Source organism: Dromiciops gliroides, chromosome 3, assembly GCF_019393635.1.
Source record: "Dromiciops gliroides isolate mDroGli1 chromosome 3, mDroGli1.pri, whole genome shotgun sequence".
Taxonomy (NCBI): Eukaryota; Metazoa; Chordata; class Mammalia; order Microbiotheria; family Microbiotheriidae; genus Dromiciops; species Dromiciops gliroides.
In genome coordinates, this window is record NC_057863.1 from 420,366,313 (window position 1) to 420,383,597 (window position 17,285).

The 17,285-nt window shown below is 35.0% G+C and overlaps 1 protein-coding gene across 1 annotated transcript in view; it reads right to left on the bottom strand.

Moving 5' to 3' along the window:
• Window positions 1–17,285, bottom strand: part of COL3A1 (collagen type III alpha 1 chain) — a 70,105-nt gene that overhangs the window by 42,547 nt on the left and 10,273 nt on the right. The window contains exons 2-5 of the mRNA XM_043993602.1: window positions 5,108–5,310; window positions 2,913–2,963; window positions 2,078–2,191; window positions 685–768 (exon numbers count right to left, since the gene is read on the bottom strand). Of these exons, the coding sequence (XP_043849537.1) occupies window positions 685–768; window positions 2,078–2,191; window positions 2,913–2,963; window positions 5,108–5,310 (452 nt within the window). The remainder of the gene's footprint in view (window positions 1–684; window positions 769–2,077; window positions 2,192–2,912; window positions 2,964–5,107; window positions 5,311–17,285) is intronic.

Consider the following 17,285-nt stretch of genomic DNA (forward strand, 5'->3'; position numbering starts at 1 on the left):
TAAAATAGATGGAGCCATTAAGTATTAATGACTTTAACATGTGCTAGAGTTTTTAAAGGTGTGGAAAGAGATGAGAAAACCTCATAAACTCATACATCTAGCATTAGAATGGACCTTAGAGGCCTTCTAGTCCAACTGTTATTTTAGAGATGACAATATTGAAGCCCATGAAGGTTAAATTATTTGTCTAAAGTCACACAGGATGTAAGTGGCAGAACAGGTATTTGAACACAAGTCTTTTGACTTTAAGTCCAGCCTTTCAACTCAACAATAAAGAGATAAAGACCAAAGAAATGGGTAATGATTATGTTAAGCAAAATACAGAAAAAATAACAAAGGATATATAAGCATAAAAGGAGATGGAAAAAATGAGCCATGCCAAAAAACAAACAAACAAAAAAGCACAAGTTAGTGTGGGGGAAATGATGATGAGAGAAGGGAAGAAGAATAGAGGAAGTTATTTTGGGAAAAAAATGATAGAAACCAGCACCATCATTTTTTTGCACATCCTCGGTGGGAAATAGCCCCTTTTGGACAGTTCCAAGAAGATCATTTGACAGAAAAACAAAACAACCCCAGCCCCATATTTTTAGAAAAGCAATTATCTAAAACATAACAATCTAAAAGGGAAAAAAAAACCAAGTTAATACTCTGGAAAATAAACAGATAAAATGTTATACATACAGGTATCCCTGGCATGCCTGCTACTCCTCCTCCTCCTCCACCACCAGCCTTGACATCATAGGATTCATACTGAGGAGAGAAATTCTGGAACAGAAAAATTGAAGTAAATGTGATTGAATTAAATCAAAATTTCATTTGTATGCCACAGGCAGACCTTTTAACAAGTGGTTTGACAATTCTATATAGCTAGAATAGGGTATTTTTCAGCTCTTCCAGGATAGTCATGTAGTCTGTCTCTCAAGTGAAATAGTATTGTATCACATAATCATCTGGATTATTTTCCATTCCCAATAGTCATAATATGTCAGAAGGTCATAGGTCTACATGTGGAAGACCAGTTAATTCTATCTCCCAATTTTGCAAAAGATGAAACATAAATTTAACAAAGAAACAAAAAACTCAACTTGAACTTGCTTAAGGTTATATATGTATTTAGGGATGGAACCCAGGTCTTTTAAGTTATAGTCCAGTGCTTTGAGCACATAGAATATACATGAATGGCTATATCTATACCTGCTCTTGACCTACAAATAAAAATTCCATGGAAAACATTACTAGAAAATGGAAAAACTTTGACTTCTTTTAGGCTTATTCTATTTTTAGATAAATGGAGGATTATTATTAATAAATATTTTATTTCATAAACTAGAACACTGAAGGGTTATTGTTTTTCATGAAATGTGAAGTACAGTTAAGAATTTAGTGTTATACAGGTGGTATTAAAACAAAAAAGACAGTTTGTGGACTGCTATCCATGTTACCACCAACAATATCTCCTCTGAAAGTCTAGCAAGAGCCGTTGACTTGGAAGAAATGGCCCTTTTCTAACTGAAAGTACTAAGAACCAGGTTTAGCCACCAGTCAGGCTTCTTCAATAGTTTTTATAAAACCTGTACCTTTGCTAGATAAGGAACTGAGCTTCACTTGGTCCCCAAATCCCTAGAATTATATAGTCAATTCATGGCCACATTTCTCCTTCTTTTTTGTTCTTTTTGGTTAAATGTCCATTAAAGAGGATTGGAGAGTAAGTATATGGAGCTTATAAAAGTAAATTTGGTTGCAACAGTAAAAAGCAATTAGAAAATGATGGGGTACAATAATGATATTTTTTCAGTATTTGTAAATTGATTACTAAGAGGGTGTTCAGTAGGTGTTCTTCATCTCTACTGAGGATAGCACAAGAAGGATGAGACTGTAGTATGAGAAATTTGTTTAGATTAGACGTGGGAAAACATGAGACAATTAGAGTGGTAAAAGAGATAAGGACATCTTCAAGAGATCTCATGGAGTCTTGAAGTCAATTTTCAGCTCTTACAGATGGTTAGAGAATGATCTTGATTAAAAGAAGGATTACCTAGATTAAAGGAATATACAGGTCATTTTAACATTTTACCTGGTTAATAGGTGGACATGATTCACAGATTCCAGGTGGGCCAGGAGAACCAGGAGTACCAGGTTGTCCAGGGATCCCAGGATCACCATTTCTCCCAGGAATACCAGGTGGGCCCTAGAAAATAAAAATAAATGACTAAACCAAGGATACATTCAATAATGCAATAACAAAGGCCTAGTGACTGGAAATAAACAAATTTATGGAGTTTAATTCAAGATCTTGCATGAGAAGGAACAATCTCTTTGAAATAAAATACATCTTATTTATTAGAGAAATCGTTACTTGGTGGACAACGGCACTAAACAGTATGCAATCTTGTGATGAGTTGAACATGGCTTCAGATCAGAGATTCTTTACTTTTGGGTGTGTCATGGGACCCTTTGGCAATCTGATGAAGTTTATATATCCCCTCTCAGAATAATAAGTTTAAATGGAAAAAAATTTTTAAAAAGGCTTACAAAATTAGCCAATTACATTTAAGTGCAGTTATCAAAATATTTTTAACAATTCACGGATCCCCTGAAAACTATCCACAAGTTCCCAAGGAGCCTATGGATTGTACATTAAAAACTTTAAATGTTCATGGCTAGTGGCCAGTTTGTGAATTTTCACAGTGACCATGAGATGTAGAAATGACGTTGGATTTTAAGGATATCAAAATCGAAATGTTCAATTAAAAATATTGTTGTAGCAATTTTATCATAGTACCTGGCATTCAAAAAGATGGCAATGAAAGAATGTAGGAATGAAGGAATTGTCACAACTAGGAAAACGATAAACATATTGTAATCCTTTCATCAGATACATTTTCTTTTACTGAAGATCTTTTACTTACAGGATCTCCTTTTGGGCCTGCAGGTATATGACCATTAGGAGGACGGGGAGCCTATGCAGAAAGAGAGAAACAAGATAAGAAAGACATGGAAACCATTTTCTCATGAAACAAAGAAGCAATGCATAAGAAATGCACCCATAAAACAATTATTGCTGAAAATTGGGTTTATATGGTTGGAAATGTTGCTCTGTTCCACAGTTTCTTAGAGATGCCAGTGAGATTTGATAGATATATTTCATCTCATCTCAATTTCTCTGAAAGAAAATATAAGTGGCTTTTCCCCTTCTAGTTTCTTTAAAATACAATTTTTCCTTTCTAAATATCACTTAATTCTAAAAAAAAAGATGAGTGATTTTTATGAGCAATGGATTAAAATTATTTTATCTGTTAGTGGCTATTACAAAAAGCCTCCTTCACTTTAGTGGGGCGAAGCCATAAACTATTCAGAAGTAGAGATTAGATTACTCAGAGCTTTAATGATTATTTACCTATTTAGAAAAAATGTGCTTCATAAATTTAATTTTGAAATGTATCCTATATATAAAGGATAGACTGCTCCCCCTTGAAATCATCTAGAGGATCAGAGGATATATGTTCAAGTCCCATTATTGGAATAAACTAGCTATGTTACCATAGGCACATAATTTAAACTCTTAGCATTTTCATGAAATTCTCTAATTAGTTAAAAATGAATTGTCAATCTTCATAGATTGACATAGATGAAGGGAGTTTCTACTTGGGGAGCTGCCTATGTGGAGGAAATCACAGACCTGGATTGTTGTTGATAATAATGGTGATGATGGCTATCAATATAAAGTGACAGAATTCAAAGAACATGTGAAATACGAAAATTAGAGAATAGTATTTTACTAAGGATTATTTTGGTTCGATTCAATTGCTTTCATAATTTTGATGTTGAAATAGAGGTAAGAGTATATCCATTTTTCAATCTTTGATTTTTCATTTGAATGCACACTAAGTAAAATTCTATTTGTTTTCAATGTTATTTTATTCTTCTTTCTCCAACTGTTTTTTTTTTTGGTCTGGAATTTAATACATATCTAAATATCTTCAGCCAAGAAAGACTTTTATAAGCTTTCTCTTTATATCTCCTGATAGTTTGTTCCTCATTGTTTTGTGTATTTCACTGGGAGTATAAAAAACTGGATATCAATATTTTATTAAGCATCTATGAATGTAGAGTACTATGGAAGATTTTGGAGCTGAATTCATGATGAAATTAAATACTACTGAGTTAAAAGAATGTTTATTAAGAAATATAGCATCAGGGGGCTGCTAGGTAGTGCAGTGGATAGAGCACTGGCCCTGGATTCAGGAGGACCTGAGTTCAAATCCGGCCTCAGACACTTAACACTTACCAGCTGTTTAAAAAAAAAAAGGAAAGAAAGAAAAAAAGAAATATAGCATATAGCATTATTTGAAAAAAACAAACCAGGAATCATAGAAATCAGGAGATCTGAGTTCACATCAAGCCTCAGAAAATTCCTAGCTGTGCAAGTCAGTTAACCTCTGTTTGTCACTTGAAGAGGAATTGGCAAATCACTTCAGTATCTTTGCCAAGAAAACCCCATGGACAAAGGGTCCAGGGAGTCATGAAGAGTCAGACACAACTGAAATGACTGAACAGCAATCTGAGAGATGGAGACTTGAGTCCCAATTATGTTTAATTTAACTATGAAAAAAATACATTTTGAAATTTTAAATTTCTATTTAAAAGGATAGCCTGGTGGTGGACTTCATGTCTGTTATCATTGGACCACTTTTGAAGAGGGATCCATTTTTTGACCACAGCAACTCTTTAAGTCATGGACTAAGTTAAAGAAAAGTTATAATCTGCATTAGTGGAGAAAATCCATATAGTGATGAAATTATTGACTCTAAAATTTGATGATTTTGTGACTAAGAAATATAAAAATAGGGTGCAGCTAGATGTCGCAGTAGATAGAGCACCAGCCCTGGAGTAAGGAGGACCTGAGTTCAAATCCGGTCTCAGACACTTAACACTTACTAGCTGTGTAACCCTAGGCAAGTCACTTAACCCCAATTGCCTCACTGAAAAAAAAAGAAAGAAATAAAAGAAATATAAAAATATCTATCACTGGACCAGAAAAATACATCACATTTATGTATATCAAAATGAATATTGCACTATTTAAGGTTTTCTTTAAACTCACAGATGATGGAGGCTGTGGGCAAACTGGACAGCATTCTCCAAATGGAATCTCTGGGCTGGGACAGTCCAACTCCTGCTCATCACATATTATGTCATCACAGAGAACAGATCCTGAGTCACACACACATATTTGGCATGGTTCTGGCTTCCAAACATCTCTATCTGCATATGATTGGCCAAGATGGGTACATCCTGCATCAATAGCTGGAAAAGAAATGAGATATAACTTTTATAGCTTTCTGCTTCATTCAAATATGCCATTTTCTGGGCTCCTATGAGTGTATTTGATAGCCTATCAAGATACACTTATTTTTCATTTCCAAAGGTGCCCAAAGGATAAGTGTGTGTTTATGCACATACGTGTTTATAAATTGACATTGAGATAAAAAAATCCAGAAATTTCATACAAAGAACAAATAACTGTGGGTGGTCTTCTTGATATATAGGTTTCACTCTATTATATTTGAACTGCTTGGGTTTTTTTTTTGAAGGAAGAAAATTATTTTTTCATTCAGTCCAAGACCATACAAATATTTTTTCCATATGTAGTGGAAATTCTAAAGCATCCCCCACACCCTTCCAACAAACAAAGTGAATACAACTTTGAATAAATAAAACATTTTGAATGTAGTGCCACTTTATGAAAAAGCTTACTATAATAAAAAATATGAAGAAGTGCTTTTAATACAAACCTTTTTTTAGTCAAAGGATGTTTATATGACACCATTGGGGGTGGAGCAAACTAGATTAGTCAAATTATAGTTCAAACTTTGAAAATGATCATTTTTACCAACTAGTTAATGAGTATACCCTTAATCCTTATAATGCAAATAGAGTTGTTAAGAAAATTGTCATACCTATATATCTAACATTTATAAAGGAACTCTAATGAACTCATACTTTAATGGAAAATGACACAAACTAAGTATTTTATAACATTTAGTAGCTATTTTCTCCCACATTTCTTACTTCTTTCTCATGAAAATTTTATTAAAAGTTTGTAAATGTCCTCATTTTACTTTTTTTTGCTTTTAATATAAATACACATAAAAACACATACAAGAAATTCTAGAAAAGCTGTGAAATTCAATTTCATAACTCTGCTGTTCCTTGATATGGTGTCTTTAATACTAAAGCATGATGCAACCTAAGCATCTTTTAAAATACTGTTCCAGTAATGATGAATATTTTATATTGGTCTGTTATCCATTTTCTCTTTTGTAGGCCACTTGGATAGGTCAGTACTAAGGCTCCATTCCAAGTCCTTAAGAGTTAGGGACAGAAAAATATTAAATGACATCACCTGAACTAATTGAGCTAATTGACCACAGTCTATAATGTTCTCTGAAAAACAAAACCTCTAGATATTGGTGAACTCTTTTTTTCTTATCAATTTATTCATATTAATAGGAATTTTTGTTTTTATATTACCTTTATTTCCAAATATATCCCTTCCCTTTACAATAAGCATAAAGTAGGTCTTATTATTAAGAATACAGGAAAAAATAAGTCAAGCTAACTAAAAGATCAATTGAGTCTGATAGCATATTCAGTTATACATCTGTAGCCTCTCACTACTGCAAAGAAGAGATGTATTTTCTCATTCTCTGGGATGAAAAATGGACCATTAAAATTATATAACATCTAAGAACTTGCAGTTCCTTCCAATTACATTGTCATAACCATTAGTTATAGTATGTTGTTGGTTCTCTTCATTCTATGTCGATATATATGTCTTTCTATTTTCTCAATCCTTTATATTCTCATTTCTCACAGGGAAGTACTATTTCATTACATTCATGTTATCACGTTTTCTTTAGCCGTTGTTCAATTGATGGACTTCTATACAGTAGGTTTAAAAATATCTAAAACCACAATGTAATCTCTTTACAAAATTAAGAGAAAAAGGAAGTTTGGATCAAGTTAAAAAAACACACACCAGATGTCAATACTTGGTGCCAATCACTTATTGCTCAACTTTCATTTCAAATATTAAACATATGCCCTATGTTGTTTTAAATGTTTTATAGCTCACTGTAAGTTCTTTGATAAATATAACTTTATATATGTACGTATATGTTTATCTTTTATAAGTTCATCTATTTTGCCTGTAATTTGCCCTATGCTTTGAAATTTGCATTGGAAGAGTCAAATTGGTATTGTGAATTTTGTGTCTAGTTGCACTTTGAAGAATCTAATACCTGCACAGAGTATCAAAAATGTTTGACCTTGCATTAACTTCTCAAAAATTGTCTCCATTATACTCTATCATTGTCCTTAACAACAGAGACTGATTTTGCCTTTCTTAGTATTCAGCATTGCTTAGCACAGCATCTAGCACATAAGTACTTGATAAATGCTTGTTGACTGACCATTGTCAAACCCAAATGCGACAACCCCACAACTGTAGGTCAACTTCATTTTGAAATAACTGCAAATAATACAATCGAATCTTACCACAATGCCCAGAATCACATCCTCCCCATAATGTCATTTGACTGTCTGTATGTAACATTGTTACTACTCTGGAAATAATAACCTCTGTTATATTTTTTTCATCTGATATTATGTTTTAGAGTAGTCAGTTAATTGCTTAAGTAAGCAGTAAAAACCTATTGCTTTATCTGGCAGGAAAGTATAGGGGAAAACACACTGAATATAATCCCAGGTACTTACACTCTCATCTTATTTTAGTTGTTTACTAGTTATGTGACCTTGGTAAAGTCACTCAGTCTCTTGGGCCTTAATTTCCTCTTGTAAAATGAGAACTAGTTTAATATATGAACTTTCTTCCAGTGATGTTTTCTAATATTCCATTTTGCCTCTCCACTAACCAAACCAAACCAAACCAAACCAACAAACAAATAAACAAAAAACCTATTCCTGTCTTGGCACCTATAATTGTTCCATTAGAAAAATGCAAACATAAAGTCATCCCTTTTGAGTTTCTGCTCATCTTTTTCATTTTTTTCCATGTCTGAATCCAATTAACCATACCAAAGCCATTGTCTTTCACTGGCCTCATCTTGAGTATTAAATAAGCTAACTCAGGGCTTTCCATACCCTCAACAGAGACACAGACAACGCGAATTTCAGCAAAAGTGACATCCTTCAAAGGAGAATTTTCAGAGCATCAGAAGCTATAGTCCTATGTCAAATGATGATGAGAAAGCTGTGTTTCCTCTTATTCTTCCTGGCATTATCTGTGCTCATTCTGAAAACCATTTAAATGGAAAGATTGTCAATGCAGAAATCCAATTGACAATTTGATATGCATCAGAAATGCATTTTCTCTCCAGACTAAATATCAAGCTTTCTAATGCTTCTAGCATTTCTGGGTTCAAAATGGAAATATGAAGAAATAGCTACAATTGATGTAAAGAGGCAGGGGAAAAAACACCTGTGAAATGTTAATACAAAAATACACAAACACATATATTGGAAGTGGTGTATCTTTTAAAAAAAACAACTCAAACCAACCAAAGGAACTGATATTTTTTTCTCTTGTTGACAGCTTTGAAGTTTTTTATGTATTAAGATATAAAAAATCAAAATGATAAAATGTTATAGCTAGGAAGGGCCTTAGAAATCATCTAATCTAAATCCTTAATTTTACATATGAAATAACTGGGGCAAATAAGTGACTTGCCTAAAGTCATAAAAGTAATAAGTAGGAGAGTTGGGATTTGAACCCAGGACTTGAAGTCCGAGAGGACTTCAATCCATTGCTCCTTTCAAACTGTGGAAATGAAAAATTATTTTTCACTTCTGCATACATTTTATATGTAGTGGAAAAATTTATATTAATATTAGCTTAAAATATAAACTGAAAGAAAATTAGTATGTGAAGAAAAAAGTTGTCCCTAACAGTTGTTTGAATAATGTGTTATGATGGAAGATATAATGTATTTGGAAACAGGAAACTTGAATTCTAGTTCTGATCAAAATTGTCTTTGGAATCTTGGATCCTCATTTCCCTTCTGTGGGCCTTGATTTCCTCATTCGGAAAATGATGAAGTCAGACCAAATTATCTCTAAGGTATCTTCTCTCTCCACCTAGCATCATGATTCTATGACATAACTTTTCTGTCTTGTAAGCCAATGGTCATGTTACAATGATATTTTGGCCTCAAGCATTTTGTATTACACACACACACACACACACACACACACACACACACACACACAAAGGCTAACTTGACTATTTATCTTGGTTTGAGATTTCCATAAGTTGTCTTCTTTTGTAGCCAAAAGAGTTGTCTTGCTCTTCCAAGTGAACTTTCCTTTTTCCTTTCCCATGTCCTTATGTAACTACTTCTTGTTTTCAAACTGACCCATTCACCCTGCCCTGTTGCTTAAATAATCTAAGCCATTTATGTTTCCTAGTACTTGATCCCAATGATTTTTTTCTCCTATATAATTTGGGGAGTATAAACTTGGAAATGGCTAGATGAACAAAAAGAGATTGAGTATGTATGTAAAGTTTTAGATGTTAGAATCTTTATCTTGGATGAATGAATGAGAAGTAAGCCCCCAAATTTAGAAAACAAACAAAAACCACCAAAACACATATTAAAAAGATAGTTTAGAAAGATGAAACACCTCAAATTAAAGCATAAGCATTGTCCCCTAACAGATGATATCAAAACTATTCTAAGTTCTTAAAGAAGGAGGATGATATGGCCTAAACAAAGAGTGATAAATCTATCTTAGGGAACAATATTGATAGATAGTTTGGAATTCTCACAGTATATAATCTTCTTGAGGGAAAAAAACTATGTCATGTTTGATTTTGTAATCCTACCTTTTAGCACAGTGCCTTGCATTGAGTGGACATTCTTAAAAATGTTTAGTGGTTTGAGAAGACAGGCCCATATAGTTAGTAGAAAGATAACAGATTTCTGATCCCATAGTAATCAGAACAAGAATATTTCATGCAATCATTCTTGCCATGTCTCCTAAAAGTATAGTGTCATTCTTCCTCAACTTTATGCCCAATTCCCCATCATGATAGGAAGCACAAGTATCTTATTTGCTCCTCACCAAATGATATATAGTAAGGCATTTCTTGATCATTACTCTTCTATATGTGGTCAATGAGCCATGTCTAGATATTTCTTCCTGTATGTTATAGTTTGAATCTATTGCTATTTTTTTCTTTCATTTCTACTGCCATGTGGGATATTAGTCTAGGTGTTTGATAACTTTTTGTCTTTTTAGCCTTGTTGGCAAATATATATATATATATATATAAAACACAACCATTTCCTACTGTTTCCTATCCCAAATAACTCAAAATACTATTGGTAGATCCATATTTTCTCTATTCATTACTTTAAATATTTTACTATACCTCCCATAATTTTTTTTAAAGATTTTAATTTATTTATTTTTGGTGAGGCAATGAGGGTTAAGTGACTTGCCCAGGGTCACACAGCTAGTATGTGTCAAGTGTCTGAGGCCAGATTTGAACTTAGGTCATCCTGACTCCAGGGCCAGTGCTCTATCCACTGTGCCCCCTAGGTGCCCCTTCCCATAATCTTTTTTTTTTTTTTTTTAGTGAGGCAATTGGGGTTAAGTGACTTGCCCAGGATCACACAGCTAGTAAGTGTTAAGTGTCTGAGGCCGGATTTGAACTCAGTTACTCTTGACTCCAGGGCCAGTGCTCTATCCACTGCACCACCTAGCTGTCCCCTTCCCATAATCTTTTGGTTGCTTCCTGATCATCTCTGGATCAAATACTATTTTGTGAGAATGAGACCCTTCTCAATGTGTCATTAATAGTTTAATGAAATAGACTTTACTGAAAATGCTACAAATAGTTTATCAGGTTGAAGCCTTCCTTTGTTGTGTTATTTAAAATGATCTTGATTGGGGGCAGCTAGGTGGAGCAGTAGATAAAGCACCAGCCCTGGATTCAGGAGTACCTACATTCAAACCTGGACTCAGACACTTTAAACTTACTAGCTTTGTGACCCTGGGCAAGTCACTTAACCCTCATTGCCCCACAAAAACAAAACAAACAAAACAACAACAACAACAAAACCCCAAAACAAAAACAAAATGTCCTTGATTTCTTAGTTTTTCAAAGAAGTTTGCCCTAAAATTTAGGCCTGTTCTAAGTCTAGATTATTTCTTTCTATAACCAGTAAATTCTTAAGCTACATAAAGATGATCATTTTTAAAAATTCTTTTTCTTTTTTGGATTTAAAAGCCTCAAAAACAGTTCTTGTGAAGTGACTGGTAAATAGTAAGAACCTAATAAATGCTTGTTGATTGGTTGACCCTATTTCATTTTAGGTCAAATTCAGGCCTTCTACACCTTCTTCCTCTTCAGTGAAAGCTTTTTACCTCCTCAGTTTTTATTATATATATTACATCTTAGATTTAATACTTTCTCCTGCAAAAAAAAAAATAGATTTGGCTAGTGTTTTCACTTTAATAGCTCCAGGAGTGCCTATCAGCCAACCAGACAATTGGCACACATTAGCTCATTTACCAATGAAAATCCCAGAATAACAGAATCCTAGCTTTATAGTACAAATGAAGATGTTTTCCAGCAGTCTAGCCTGCTATCCTCTACTTGAACAGTAGGTGGAGGTATTAAACAAAAAGATGAGTGTCTCCAGTTCTGGACTTTATTATCTTGGTTTGAGAAATGAAAGGGAAAATTGTACTGCTCTTGGCAACATGAATATGCTCACTAGCTTTTCCTGGGAAAACTTAAACTCAGCTAATTTAGTGTTGCATACCTATCCCTGCCCTGTGTTCAAAAGTGTGCCAGTAGTTCAACATGCAATATAACCTGTCATGTGTTACACATATGGCTTTAGAGAAAGCTCCACATGGGTGGAAAAGAGCTGACTCGTTTCCTTTTACTTGTGGCTCAAAGTGATGGCATATTTTCTGCAACCAAGGTTTTGTTTTTGGTATCCTCATACTACATATTATTACTACCAAGATATCCTTAAATATCAGGAATGAATAGTCTCCATATTTGCCAGGGTGAAAGCTGTACCCAATTCTTTTTTTTTTTCTTTTGGCTGTACCCAATCCTTAAAGCACTAGTTGTAGACTGTGATAATATACAATTTTAGTTCTTTCCTGATTACTGAGATGGCTTGCCAATAATTGTGAAAACACATAATAAATTTCTGAACATCTGCAAATGATTTGTAAACTACAAGGGGGTGTTCTGTTCAGTGTTTTGTATATTTTGTGAAACACTGAGATTCTTTCTGTTTCCTTAATGCTCAGAGCTTTGAGATGTCTGCTGAAGGGAAATTACCTGAGAAGGACAGAGGACTAAACTAACTGCATAGCACACTGCCATATTGCATTTCAGATTGTCTTATGGGCTAACCCTTCTAGACTCTACCCCGATTGATGGAGCTTCAAATATCTCTTCAGATTCCCTGTCCTCTAATGAGTGACAGTGCTAGGTCCTGCAATAACCTATGACCAAGGATAAGACATGAAAATCCCACAATTTCCCTTTGCATCACTAGTTCTGTAAACATCACCTTAACATGAGATGTTAATGAGGCATGGAAAATAAAGCCTCTAGCTATTTGCTGCTCTAAAAAATAGGAAGCTGAGGGGGCAGCTAGGTGGCACAGTGGATAAAGCACCCACCCTGGATTCAGGAAGACCTCAGTTCAAATCTGGAATCAAACATTTGACATTAGCTGTGTGACCCAGGCAAGTCACTTAACCCTCATTGCACCATGAAAAAAATTATATATATATATACACACACACACACACATAATATACATATATACATATTATATATACATACATATCCATATCCACATACATATGTGCATATATATATATAATATATATTATATATTATATATATATAAGAAGCTGAGGAAGAGGTCTGAAAATCACCTTTAGTCATTAATAAACAAGATCATTTTCAACATATTTTAGCACAGGACATAGAATTATAAGTACTAAAAGTTGAAGGGAATGTTAAGAAGTATAATCAGTACCTGAACAAAGCTTTTCTTAAAAAAGGAACAGTGATTTAAGCAAAATTTTTATAGGAAAGCTGAACTGAAATGTAATAGTGTTAGTTATTTCTTTAAAAATCTATACTCTTGGGCAGCTAGGTGGCACAGTGGATAGAGCACCAGCCCTGGAGTCAGGAGTACCTGAGTTCGGATCCCGCCTCAGACACTTAACACACACTTGCTAGCTGTGTGACCCTGGGCAAGTCACTTGACCCCAATTGCCTCACTTAAAAAAAAATCTATGCTCTTCATATATGCATTGTACATATCCATACTCCAGTGCCTCATAGTAATGTGAAATTGTTCCTGGCTTCTCAAAGGCTATGACAGCAGAATGTAAATTCTGGCCAGGGTTATCAGGTTGAAAAGACTTGGAGTATGGTCCAAGTGACAATATGTCTGCCATCCAAGATCACTATCAGGCTGTCCACTAGGTAACAAATTTGTTGAAATTTTTTGGCCATGGTGACAGTGACATGTGTATTATGTAAATATGTGTGAATGTTTATATATAAATATATATGTGTGTGTTCAGATAGACAAACTTATATGCATGTTACAAATATACAGATAGAATATATTCCACACAAATATGGAAAAAAGTGGTAGAATTTAAAGTCTAGACACAAAACAGAATGGAAATTTAGGTAGTTAATTTAAAAATTCAATGTCTTTGCCATTGAAAAGTAAAAATAAATGTCTTGCAGTGGGGACCCATTTTCAAGTACCACTATCAAATTGTGGTACTTCTGGTCCTTTGCTGTAGCCATCTCCTCATCAATTGCTATAGAAACCCCCTTGCCCACCATCCATTGCTGTAATTACATTGATGCCATGGTAAAGAAATGTAATGGTCTAGGGCAAGACATGGCATAAGATTCTAGACCCTTGGGAAGAGTCAGTGCCCAACAGTAGACTTCTCAATCGTGAGCTTTCCAAGTTGGCCAATTTGAGAGAGGCTGGATTTTTAAGAGTGCCAAGAAGAGAGGATGTGCCTAATGTGAGAGGGAGGAAGTGTGGACATAGGTCTTTGGAAGCATTTTATCTTGGGCTACATTGTTCAAAGCAAAGCATTTTGGTCTCTATTTCATAGGTCAAAGGGGGAAAAATCTTGTTTTTGGAGTCCAGAAATGTTTTAGACAACAGCCACAGTTTTCTTCTTTATGTTGTGTGTATAGATACAGCTTAATGTATAAGAACACTTTCCATCAAACTTAGGAATTAAACAGTCCTTTCTTTTTCTTTCTTAACATTAGTTAAATGTATCTATTGTTACTAAAATAAAACAGGATTGATTTATTAACACTTTAAACAGTCAAGAAAGAATCTGTTGGGGGCGGCTAGGTGGCGCAGTGGATAAAGCACCGGCCCTGGATTCAGGAGTACCTGAGTTCAAATCCAGCCTCAGACACTTCACACTTACTAGCTGTGTGACTGTGGGCAAGTCACTTAACCCCCATTGCCCTGCCAAAAAACAAAAAAACAAAAAAAAAAAAAAAAAAAAAAAAAAAAAAGAAAGAATCTGTTTATTTTAAAGGAAAACCATTCTAATTCCTTCTCTATGTTTTGAAACAGATATATGAGAACATTGGAAAGAAATACTGTCTCAGCTTTTAAGGAGCATTCCTTCGAACTTAGTGAACAAGAAAGTAGAGTGCCAAATGGCCTACCTCAGAACAAATGGTGACTGTTACAACGATGACCATGTTTATTAAAAAAAAAAAGAAAGAAAAGAAAAGAAATCTTTTCCCTCTTGTTTAAAGCAGTAATGGAAAAAAATTGAACTTTGCAATGAGCTCATTGGTTCTCTAAGCCAGGATTTTAAATATTCTGAGCTTGGAATAATTAGATATTATCTGAAACCATGAGCTATTAAAGTATTATCCACCATATAACACTAGAAAGAAAAATGATGGTGTTTAAATGTATCTTTGAAAAGGGATTCCTTAAGAAATACAGAGGCAGATCATCAATCTGAACTTTCTTGTACCTTATCAAAAATAGGGTGTTAGGGTCCAAATCAATGCATTAATGCTCTGGTATAATCCCTGAGAAGTTCCACAACATGTCACAGTCATTCATTTGGAATGTAAAGTCCTATAGAATTGCCTGGGGCACAAAGAAATTAAGTGACATGACTTGCTCACATGGTCACATAGCTAATATATGTCAGAGGTAGGACTTGAGCTCTGATCTTTCTGACTTCAAGACCAAACCTCCATCTGCCCTTCCAATTCCTTCTCACTATAAACAATTTTACAATGTAAACAAAACATTCTTTACACCAGGGGTTCTTAACCTTTTTGTGTGTATCATGGGCCCTTTGGCATTCTGGTGCACCCTATGGACCCATTCTAAGAAAAATATTTTTAAATGCGTGAAATAACATACATAAAATCATGAAGGAAAAAGAGTTGTTTTAAAAAATGTGGAAGAAAGGAAGAAGAGAAGGGAAGGAGGGAGGCAGGCAGGCAAAGGAAGGAAGGAAAGGAGGCAGGTGAAGGAAGTAAGGAAAGCTAAATCAGTAGAGAAAGAAAAAAGAGAGAAGGAAAGAAGGAAATGAGGAAAGATGAGTGGAACAGAAGGAGTGAGAGGAAGAGATAAAGAAAAGAAAGGGGGATGGCTAGGTGGCACAGTGGATAAAGCACCTGCCCTAGATTCCGGAGGACCTGAGTTCAAATTTTGCCTCAGACACTTGACACTTACTAGCTGTGTGACCCTGGGCAAGTCACTTAACCCTCATTGCCCCACAAAAACAAACAAAAAAAGACTTATTTGGGGGGCAGCTAGGTGGCATAATGGATAAAGCACCATTCCTGGATTCAGGAGGACCTGAGTTCAAATCCTGCCTCAGACACTTGACACTTACTAGCTGTGTGACCCTGGGCAAGTCACTTAACCCTCATTGCCCCACCAAAAAAAAAAAAGGAAACAGGAAAAATGGGGGGAGGAATGAAAAGAAAATCGAGGAGATAAAAGGATGAAAAACTGGTTAAATATCCTTATATCATATGTAGTTAAATGGGAATGAACTACAGCCATGGAATGGATTAGGTATAATACATCATACTTGTAAATAGATTTTTTAAAAAATGAGCTCCTTGAATCTAAGAAAATCTATGTGCTATAGAGAAATTAGAGTTGGCAACACTGCATACTGCGAATTGGAATCTCATTCCAATTCTCAGAGCAATAACTAAAGTCAGGTCTACAATGTTTTGCTATAGGGTATAGAATTATAGAGGTCACCAACTTAACTTCAGCAGATAGAAACCACTGCATTTAATACATAGTTAGTAGGAAAAATTAGCCTTGAAAGTTGTATCCCAGAGGAACTTCTCTGCTTGCCCCTTCCTTGTTTTCTTCCCCAACAGAGAGGCCTCTCCAGGAGCTGACCAGCAGAGTCCTAAGCTCTGGGAATCTCATTTTTCTCACATTCTGAGACCCACCTCGCCCCACCCCCACCCTCACCACCATCCCACACCAACAAAAGCATTATGTCTTCAGTCTAAAATCTTCCCTGGACTTCTCTCAATCCACCTCAACTGAATTAATTTTTGCCCTGAGAATTTTCTCCTACCAAGAGTCTCTGTTCTATGTCACATTCCCCTAGGGCCATCTAAGATAACAAAGTGGGGTAATGAGTTTAATCAGAAAAACTAGTTCCTGCTAGTGTATCAACTGGAAAAATGTTATTCTTCTAAGGTAATCTATTATCTTAGCCCACTTAAAATACAAAGGCCCGAAAAAAGCCTACAATAAAAGTTTTGTTGTTTTTAGAGTCTGACTTTTTGTAATCCTAATATATATTTTCTTGGCAAAGAAACTGGAGCTGATTTGCCATTTCCTTCTCCAGATCATTTTATAGATGAGGAAACTGAGGCATACAGGATAAAGTGACTCGCTCAGGATCACACAGCTAGTGTCTGAGGTCAGATTTGAATTCAGGAAGATGAGTCTTCCTTACTACAAGCCTGTCACTCTATCCACCTAGCTGCCCCACAACAAAAGTAGTGTTGTTAATATGGGGACTTTAGACTCTGTGGCAGACCAGTGGGAGGAGCATCTTTGGTCAGGTCAGCTTTTAGATACTCCTCAAATCACACCAAAGAAGCAGTTGGCTGCTCCCTTTATGCACAGAATAAGCCCTATTCCAAG